At 34.7% G+C, this 11,198-nt stretch overlaps 1 protein-coding gene across 1 annotated transcript; it reads right to left on the bottom strand.

Annotated features, from left to right (window-relative positions):
• Positions 1–1,126: 1,126 nt before the first annotated feature.
• Positions 1,127–8,773, bottom strand: LOC149803636 (uncharacterized). The gene is made up of 2 exons (XM_089951430.1): positions 8,591–8,773; positions 1,127–1,579 (listed from the first exon to the last, which is right to left on the bottom strand). Exons 1-2 carry the CDS (start codon positions 8,653–8,655, stop codon positions 1,276–1,278), a joined length of 369 nt encoding a protein of 122 aa, XP_089807556.1. The 5' UTR covers positions 8,656–8,773; the 3' UTR covers positions 1,127–1,275.
• Positions 8,774–11,198: the final 2,425 nt, after the last annotated feature.

Below are 11,198 nucleotides of genomic sequence, written 5' to 3'. Positions count from 1 at the left end.
TAATAAATGAACAGTGTGAACATCTAGGTCTATTAGATTTAGTTGATGATCCTATTTTATATGATGGTTTTTCTAATTTAGAATTAGTTAGGAAATCTTTAAGATTTTTTAGTCCTTTTATAAGCAAGTGTAGGTTTGCTTTCGTGTATCGATTTAACACTTGCTTTACATGATAAGTTTAATAAATCCCAATATTTATTGATAATCTTACCTATATTAGGCAAACATGGATTATATTCAATAACAAAAGGAACGATATCTTCATTTCTACTTTTGATATTATATTGCAAAGATTCCAGCTGTGTAAGAGAAGATACTTTTTGGAAAGCAGTATTAATGATGTATAAACAACACATACACGTAGAATGTATGACCGGTTTCGCTCTACTGCTTCATCAGACTGAATGGAAAATGAATTTAATAAAATTGCTTACGTCATTAAATTTATTCTGTTTCTAAGTGATCAATAAGATAAATAATATGACATAAACAAGACGACGTCATAGCTTACATTTTTAACCTAATTTTCCTATTCTGTAACGAGTAATTGACATGGAGATATTCATATATAGCACAGATTGGTGATATTTTAATACATAAAAATATATTAAACTGGATCATACAAATACATATATCTCTATTGATAACTATCACTAAAATTGATATATAAAGCCCTCGCCTTTACCTATCACTGCCATCTCATCTCTCCGCGTGGTTAAAATCTAGGATTCGGCCAATGTGACATATATATATATGTGTGTGTGTGTGTGTGTGTGTGTGTGTGTGTGTGTGTCCGATAGACTGAAGATAGGATAAAGATTGATCGATTGATCAAGGGACCAATACATACATTTTCCTGAAACATCAGAGAACGTCCCTAATCAATGTAAAAACTTTATAAGAAAGATGTTTAGCATGAGTATGACGCCAACATAGTTATTAAACGACTACAATTGCAAGTAATATACTGCTGTTATTATTATTATTATTATTATAGAATTATGGGGAGTATTGTTCAATAAAAAATACCATTTTCATTTTCTTACATCACCTTGTCTATGTGATGCTATGGACCTTGCAATATACTGATTTCTAATGCAAGCCTCGACACAATAAAAAAAAGAAATCGGTATGATCTACTTCTTTAATTATGCAAATATCTTCATGGTTTTAATTTAACCTGACACTGCACGTCTGCAAACAAAATAATTTTTTCCAATTTGTATTTTGTTGTAAGCTTCGTAGTATTTATTGGTGTTTGTTGCCGAACAAGGATCATGTTGGATCAGGTTGTCTTCTGCACAGTGCATCGCCAGAGGCTTTCTTAGCATTTTGGTATTCAGCGGTATTTTTGGATTTAGCAGCTTTCCATGCTGCTTTATCCTGCACGTCATCTAGTGTCTTGTACTTGTAGTGACCACCGTATTTTTGGTACACAACAGAGCTTACAGTATTAGGGTACAGAGGGGAAGCTACGCGATTAACCACTGAGTATGCAACAGCAAGTTGTCCCTGGGCTGGCTCGCCTCTCGCATCGCCAAATACAATTCGAGCCACAATTTCGATGTTTGCATCCGTGCTGCAAAAAAAATAAAAATCAACATTCAGAAGGCTGCAATACCATTAATGCACTTTCACATCACTGCCATTCTCAATAATACAAACATACTGTATAAGCAAATATCCCAGTGTATCGCAGTAATTAACTATCGCAGCTTATCAACAAAATTCCAACACAGGCCAATACCCAGCCAATACTTTCGCTGGCAAAGGTTTGTGACACTGTGTGATTTACAGTGGCACTGGCAGCTTGTCGAACATTTAGGCCTAATGTTCATCAACATTCGACTGGCACTGTATGTCATATACAAATTCTCGTCGTCATGGCTGAACAGTTTAAAAATAGTTTTGATGAAATTTTCAGTATGCACTAAAACTGAACACTAATTCACATAAGTGTCAACATAAAATACTCTTATCTTATATAATGTGCTATGATAACGAATTGGCGTGGTTATCTGTGCTCCTTCGACAGGTTAATTAGGGTTGTTGTTGTTAAGTTTAATTATAATGGCGTGCGCACAATTGTGCATGTGCCACTTTTTTCTGACTGCACCGCAGCCTGCTAGTTGTTCCTGGGGAAGGGAATGGTGCCACCTCCCCCAGGCTTTTATGAATTCAATGAACCCTGATAGTTTGGTCTCAATCTGTGGGTCCATAAAGGTCCCTTACAGTTGAATGGTTGGCTGTCATTAGTGGGAAGGAGAGCTCGGGAACGGTCCTGTTTGCTTTACATAGCTGGTTTCTTGTTGCATTTGCCTGGTGTTTCTTGCGATTTCTTTTTTCGATTTTTTTTTCTTCTTCAAAATGTTCTAAAAGGGTGGGGGGGATGTTCTATGCTGTTTATAGAGGTTCTTAGTAGAAATCATGTATGAAGAGAGATTTTCAAGGTTATTATGGTATTACTAGTCGAGGTGTTTAGGGTGTGCTTCCTACGTTATGTTATTTATAAGTTTTTAGATATTGCCTCTTTAAGTTATTTATTAATTAATGTTTTTAGAGATTGAATGTTATTTATACTTTATTTAGCAAGAGACTGGAGTCCTAGCCAATTACACGGTTCGTTAAGGACATCTAGGACATCCGATTTTGTGGTTTCCTTAGTTTTTTATAGGTGCTTCGTAAGTGAATTATTTAGTAATACTTTTATAAAATTGAATGATATGTTAATGGATTTTATGTGGTGGCTTCTAAATTTATTTAGCTAGTTACTGGGTCTTTTGGTTTTGTGGGGATAGTAATTATATTTTGTTCCTAAGTCCTGCTGAGTCTATGAATTGATTTATATTTTTATATGCTGATTGTTTATTTTTTTATTAGAGTCTATAAGTAACTCTGGGTTTGTGTGTGGTGATCCAATCTCTTTTTGATTTTTGATAAATATTTTCCGAGCGGGTTGATATTTTGGGCATATATTGAATACGTGGTGTAGATCTTCGGTGGTGTGGCAGTTAAAGCAGTTAATGGTTGCTGGTTTGGGTCCTGTAAACCTTCCAAAACTGCTTGCTAGTTTAGTTTTTCCAGTTATTATCCTGTTTATGGTTTTCTGTTCTAAATAGTTACCCTTAGGTAGCTGTATTTTCCTATCTACGTTTTTTTTTTTTTTGGTTTCATGGTGCTTTTTACCTTTTGTGGAGGAGTTCCAAAAATCTTGCCATGTTTGGTCTATATATGTTTGTGCGAAGCTTATTGTTTCTGTAGAGCTATAGTTAAGCTTGATAGAGTTTTGATCTCCTAGTTTGGTTTTTGCAACTTTGTCTGCTGTTTCGTTGCCAGAGATTCCAATGTGCGACAGTATCCACATGAGCTCGACTAATTGATGTGCTGTGGTGATATCGTCGATTAATTGGCATGCTCTCTCCCGGAATTGTTCCCCAGAGTGTGTATTGCGATTTTGGATCGATTTGATAACGCTTAGGGAATCGCTTACAATGACTGCTTTAGGTATTTGGTTGTCTTTGATCCATTGTAGTGATTCAAGTATAGCCCAGAATTCAGTGGTGTAAATGGAGCAATAGTCAGGTAATCTGGATCCCGTTTGTATTTTGAATTCAGGGATGACTATTGCTGCTGTAGTTCTTGGTAGGTTGTTTGTTTTTGATCCATCGGTATATATTTTAACATAGTCCAGGTATTTTTGGTTGATTTCATTTACCAGTGCAGGTTTTAGTAAGTTTTCTTGTCCTTCTTTATTGCCTAATTTGGTAGCTTCAATGTTAATCCTTGGTGGTTTTTGTAACTACGGTGATTTGTTCTGGTCTGTATTGTTTGTTACCTGTTTTTTTAGTAGAGGTATCTTTTCTCTTAGTTCAAGGATTACTTTGACACTTGGTGTGGTGGGTATGATTTTGGGTTTGAAGACAACTTTACACTTATTTATAGCTATTTTGTTGGGACGGTTGTCTGGGTGGGTATCTAATCGAATGGAGTATCGGAGGAGCAGTTCTTGCCTACATAATTTTATGGGTAGTTCTCCTGTTAGTGTTTGTAGTTCTTCTAATGATGTTGAGGGGAGTGTTCCTGTGCATAATAGTAAGGCTTTTCTCTGGATAGTGTCAAGTTTTTGCAGTACCGGCTGCTTAGCTGAGTTATATGCTTGGCAACCGTAATCCAGTTTTGATCTAATTAGGCTTTTATATATCGTGAGGAGGGTTTCCTGGTTGGATCCCCAGTCAGTCCCTGTGATGTTCCTGAGTAAATTGAGATCTTTGTTACAATTCTGGGTGAGTTGTTCAATGTGCTGTTTCCATGTGAGGTGGTTGTCAAAGAACATTCCTAGGAGTTTTACTACTGTTACGTATTTGATTAATTGATTTTATATATAGAAGTTTGGATAGACTAGGTTGTTATTTCGTTTGGGGGTGAATATGATTGCCACAGTTTTTTCATGAGATATTTTGAAACCCCATTTGTCCGCCCATCTTCCTATATTGTCTAGGCTCTGCTGGATTTCTTTAACTACTGTGTTATTGGCAGGATTTCCAGTCCTCCATAGGCCACTATCATCTGCAAATTGTAACAAGTTTATTTTTGCGGAGGCTGCATTGAGGTCAAGGTCGTTTACCATTAGGTTAAATAGTAAGGGACTTATTACACTGCCTTGCGGTGTTCCATTTTCAAGTGAAATTTTTTCCGAATGGGTGTTGCCTATTCTTGTGGTAATTTTCCGGCCTGTGAGGAAATCGCCAATCCAGTTGAATAAGCGTCCAGTTATTCCAAATTGGTTTAATTTGGCCATTAGTCCACTGATCCATACTAGGTCGAACGCTTTTTCTAGGTCTAATAAAAACCGCTATGAGGTTGCGATCGGTTTTCCTATGTGCGTTAAAAGCGTGTTTGATGTCTGTTTCCAGTCTGAAAAGTTGGTCAGTGGTGGACTGTTTGTTCCGAAAGCCACATTGATTTATGGAGAGTAGGTTATTGGTTTCTAGGTGGTGTTTTAACCTATTTGCGATTATTGTCTCCATTATTTTGCAAATATTGTTTGTAAGGGAGATGGGTCGGTACGAATTTATGTTGTTGGGATCTTTACCTAGCTTGGGAATTGGTATTACTATGGCCTTTTTCCATTTGGTGGGTAGTTGGCCTTTATCCCATATCCTGTTAAAGAGTTTGATTATGGTTATTGTTATATTGATAGGTAGTTTTTTGTAGATAATGTAACCTAACTGATCCTTACCAGGGTATGTCTCGTTTTTGGATCGAGGGCTATCTTCCATTCATGTACTGTGATGTCGCTATTTAGGTGAGATTCTTTTGTTCCTTGGTCTTGAAACATTTGAGGTTGGGTTCCCTTCATTAGTTTTTTGTGTTCTTGAAAGTTTCTGGTATGATTATTGTTGCTACTCATGTTCGAGAAATGCTTCGCTAGGAGGTCTGCCTTATCTTTATTTGTTATGACATTTTTAATTTTTGGGGCTGAGGTAGTTGCTTTCCCTTTTATGGCTTTTATCTTGTCCTATATTTGTTTTGAGTTTGATTTTAGACTCAGTTTAGAGCAAAAAGTTTTCCATAGATTAATTTTAGCAGTTTTTATAGTTTGTTTTAGTGCTTTTTCTTTATCTTTATATTGCTGGAAGTAGATAGAATTTTTGGTGCGTTTATATTTATTTAAGACCCTTTTTTGTCTTTATGTGCTATAGTGCACTGTTTAGTCCACCATGGTACAGGGTTTTTATTTTGGATATTAATTGTCTTTGGGATGCATCGGTTAGCTGCTTCTATAATTGTGTATGTTATGTTATCATAATACATGTCAATACTTGGGCTTTCTAAGTTTTCTGGATTTACTCTAGCTAGTAATAATTGGAATTGGTCCCAGTCTGCCTGTTGGTACCTCCATTTAGGTGGGGTTTCGTTTGGAATGTGTTGAGTTTTTGTTTGAATACTGATTGTGATCGTTAATTAGGGGGTAAACCGAAACGTTGATGATTGTGCAGAGTGGGATACAAAACGTTATTTGTGAAAAACTTGTGCAAGCGATCGCAAAGATTTGGATTGGTGCTTCGTAGATTTGCTTAAAATAGCCTTTGAAATTATGCCCATCGCAAAGGTTAATGAAGTGGATAATTTCTTTAACATATCACTTGAATAATGGTTTATCCTGAATAATAATAATAATAATAATAATAATAATAATAATAATAATAATAATAAAATTATTATTATTATTATTATTATTATTATTTAATATGATGATCGAGTTTTGTTTGACCGAGAAGAAACACTAGGGCTGGTTAATCGGACCCCAAATCTGTATCGATTATCTGTTGAGATATATCAAGAAATAATCGAAATTCTATCATTTAATAATCGAACATTAATCGTTTCCGACGAGTTACATAAAAGGATTACAAAGAGCAGAAAAGTATTTGCATTGATAATGCACACTCCAACCAACGATGCTCTAGATAAGCCTTCAATGACATTCCAGGAACTTGATGACATTCCAGGAATTTCGATGACTTTCCAGGAAATCCTTCAATGACATTCCAGAAAACTGGCTTCATAAAAACTCATAGCAATAGCTATTTTAAAAAATATTAATTTTCAATCACACGTCATATTATTACACTGCAAGGGAGATAAATACGCCTAGATGCACATTATTTTCATCTAAGGTAGACTCGAACATAATTTTCAGCCTCACAAAAGCTTCATTCATATTTTTTTCTTCCTGAAATGGACTCAAACAGTGCACTTTGTTGTAATACGTTTGAACGTATATTAGACAATGTGTATATAGCTGAGGTCTGCAGCATGTCAACGCAGGGTGAATGGCATGCTCTGCTTCCTCTGGTCCATTACTGTTGTCACTTCATGTCAGGATCCGTGGATGAGACTGAGCAATTCTAGTTCTTATTTCAACGCGAGAGGATGGTTTTCATGGTCGTAAAATGTCTTAAAAAACATCGTTTACGTACGTTTTGTAACCATAATGATTAACAGATTACTCAGGTAATGGTATCAGTACCGTATAAGTCACATTACTTGGGATTAAATTAATCATGTTTTGCTATTAAGTTTGCATTAATTGGAGACAAATACTTTTTATTTTACCTAAACTTAAAATGACCTTATCGACAATTTTAAAGTTGTATACGGCTGAGTACACATCCATAATCTTGATTCAATTAAAACAATAACTCTTCCATGCTATGTATATTATATACCAAACGGATTCGATTGGAGATGTCTACAATGACACGTCATAACATATAAAGATTGATAATACTTGACGTGTTGTTGTCTTCCTGGTTGAAACTTAGAACAGTGTTATTAATCATATTTTACTTCGAACTTTCATGAGAGACCACCTGTCTTTAGACCATGATCCTATGTATATTATGCATATTTGGATCATTGCCAAGCATCTCATGCATTTGATTACAATATAGTATCGTATCAGCTAAAACATTTCATGTGTTTTGACTCTTTTTCAACCGTTCGTATTCTCTCTTTTCTTCATTCACCTTATCCATTTTTGTCATTGCTATGAGCGTCTACGAGACGGGATTGTCATAAGCTTCAGGTGGAATTACTTTTCTGCAGACGGCGAAACATCATTAAACCTGCCCCTTTACAACCTGGAATCCTCTGCAGATTGGTCAATATTTTATTACCAATAAAACCGTTCTTATGATAATCGAAATCTGTAAACGTGCTACTTTTACTGAACTACCAAATGCTTATGTTCTAACAGTGACAAATATAGGCAAACTTTCCTGTATTTTATTTTCATCCATAGTTCATATGTATTAGGACCTTTTCGGCCCATTAAACGTTGCTGTATTGCGTCCAAGGGAGTAGGAATGACTGAAGAGCCCTGAGTAATTCGTATTTAAGAGTATTTTTGTCGACATCAAACTCTATGAGTAATTCACAGTTGATTTCCAGATGTGTTAACACACACACACGCACACACGATCACACACACTTTGACACAAGCAATATTCAAGTTCATTTCACTGCGCAAATGGATGAGGTCGAACTGCACTTTCAAACGGACAGCTACCTTTACACATTAACTTAGAAAACTAGCGAACGCAATGCTAGTGTTTATAAGTGTTTTAAATATTAACGGTTGAAATATCAAAAATCAATGTCCGGACTGGTATTAAATTGATTTTAAGAAAAAACAATCAGATCCACAAATCAACGTTTTTCAAAGGTAAACAGCAAGTAAGATAAAGAAGAAAATATTGAATCTTGGGAAGGTATGACTACTTAAAACTTGTTGCTTGATATCGGCAATATATCTTATAAAACTGTGCTTCTATCCCCGACAGAACAAAAGTTTTTAATTCGCTATATTACTGAACAGATTGTGACGCCACCAGGTGGTACACAGTAAAACGTAATTGTATATGTTGATAGACAGATAGGAGATTTAACATTAACATTTGATAGCGTGTTCGCCAGGGCAAAACCCATGCATATAGACATCTTTTGTTCAGTGAGTATATAAGAACTATATCATAACTTTGTTTTTACTGTACTGCTAACAACTTTGAAGGAAGGTATGCCTTACCATAAAGTTTCGGCCTTAGCACCAACGAGGAAAACCAACAGGAAAAATACAGGCACTGGCGACATCTTTGAAAGCAGGATGTGATCCGCTCGCTTCAAAATTTATTGTAATATCTATCTACGAACGTGGCCAATTTATATCTTGGAATGTAGACTTTGACGTCAAACCTTCCCGAGTCACATGAGTTGCCTTCGTTTCTATTGGTAGACTATCAATACTGAACATTAAACAATCCATACCTACCAGCTCTTTAACCTATCGTAAACTTCATTTTCACTACAGTAAGTATCACCGTCTACAACACGGCTTGTTTTCTATATAAATAAACGATGACTTGGTTTTATGCTTCACAATTTAATTTGAACGTCACACAATAGGTACAGAAAGAAATACATATAAGGTGCCAGAAAGCTGCGTGGTGAATCTTGCTAAAACTAAGACAACTATGTACCGATTAATACACATTGATAGGTACAAATTAAATTTGCTCTGTTGAGACGTTAACAACTTTAAGTACAAATTATTGTCAGTCTAGGACATTGTTTAGATAAGAAACCAAAGAAAGAAGAAAAACACTTTGGAATATCAACGTTTTCATCTGATGAAATATACTACATTGCAAACTGTCAGGGTAAATTTGTCTTGAAAATCAAATGGACACAAAAGTGACCATTAGAAGTTCTTATCATCTGATTGGATTGCAGGTAGTTGTGTTTTCCGAGAGGAAAACTGATGTAGCGCTTGCTATTCGTGATCATGATCTTTTCCTTTTTATAGTATCTTTATTTAAATGATAAATTGAGTAAACGTTCTTTAAAGTGAGTTTTCAGTTACACAAGAAGAACTCTTCGAAAGAAGGCCTCACAATAGGGTGGTTCTTAGTTAAGTATCACCAAAGAAATTACTAGATATGTACCAGTCAGAGTTTCTGTATCAAAGTTCCTTTTTATCTCCTTCTGAATTCATAATTCTGCATAATTATATATTCTTGGAATCGAAATGGAACAATCGTCTTCCTCTGGAATCAATAATATCTGAACACCAGTTAAATCGCAATCTTTCATCCTGGAAGGAAGGAACATACCAAGGATCGAGAAAAGGAAAGATAGGGAAAGAAAAACATGGACAAAGAACACAAATAAATCATAAAATATATAACAAAATATATCACTTCCACAGAGAAAACATAAAGATGGCATAATACTAGCATTACAACTGTACCTTATTATAGGCAGGTATCAAGACAAACATTAGATATTCAATCCATATCACGGAAAACTATATATATATATATATATATATATATATATATATATATATATATATATATATATATATATATATATATGTGTGTGTGTGTGTGTGTGTGTGTGTGTGTTGACTGTTACTAATAATAAAATTATTAGCAAATATGTTTACTTTTTCCGTGTTTTTTCCCATTGAAGAAGTCAGGCTAGTGGTATCTGAGGAGAATTAAATTGATTCCCAATGGATGGGTTAAATCATGTGTGTTCTTTTACGATGCTGGAAATTTGCAATTAGTCACGTTGGAGTAGTTTTGATATACGTGTCTTTTCGTTTGTATATGATTGCCTCAGACTGGGCTGGATTTTTTGTTCTTATTTCTTGTATTCTTGTTGTAACATCAAGTCTGCAGGCGTATATTATGTTGTATTCAGAAATTATTTTAGAGGAAAAACATTTGTTTCTATTATTCATTGGAAATAGAAAGTCTCATTGGACTATAATATAATTTTGGAACTATGGTAATTTAATTATTCAAAGTAGTCCTGGACAAAGCTATTTTAACATGTCAGGACTGTTGGCGGACAATTACATTTCCGGATCTCAAATTTATATGGAACGTTTCATTCTTGTGGACTTTGATAGAAGATTTTCAGGCTTATTTTCCATTCAATTCATAATACTATGCGTTCTTGTTAAGGTTTCATTTTACAACATTGATAATTAAATAGTTTAAGTTTCACGAATCGTGTTGGTTTTGCTTCTTTCAGTTACTTTTATGACCACACAGTCGTAATTAAGATTGGGGACGTATCTGGGATGCGAAGTTTAGAACTATTTCAAAGATATTACAATTATTTGAAAATATAAATTGATTTTATTTCCGACATTTTTATTCCTGGTCTTTTGATTTAAATAGTGAAACCAAGAAGTTTTCACATTGTTAGCTAGGGTGGAGAGTTTTCTTTCTAATCCGACCCGAGGAGGGTTTGAGTGATTAAGGAAAGATGAATTGCTGGAGATTACCGCCTACTTTTCTCTTTCGGACATAAAATTATCTTTGTTAAAACATGAAATTAAAATTATTTTGGTTAAGTACCTGGTAGGAAATGACAATTTGTTAAAAAAAAACTGTAGTATTAATTAGTAGTCTTTTCCTAGCTCTGAAATGAAATTTAAAAATTGAAATTGAAAACCAGGCAGAAATAGGAAAAAGAAATCTTCAGCTTCAAAAAGAAGAAAAAGAAATAAAAATGCAAATGCAGAAAGAAAAAAGAGAAATGCAGATGAAATTGCAAATGCAAAAAGAAGAAAGAGAAATGGAATTACAATTGAAATGAAAAGAATTAGAACTGGCAAGCAA

Source organism: Sinohyriopsis cumingii, chromosome 3 (genome assembly GCF_028554795.1).
Source record: "Sinohyriopsis cumingii isolate HCF-2022 chromosome 3, ASM2855479v2, whole genome shotgun sequence".
Taxonomy (NCBI): domain Eukaryota; kingdom Metazoa; phylum Mollusca; class Bivalvia; order Unionida; family Unionidae; genus Sinohyriopsis; species Sinohyriopsis cumingii.
Note: the sequence above shows the minus strand (reverse complement) of the source record. Positions and strands in the feature narration are given on the sequence as shown.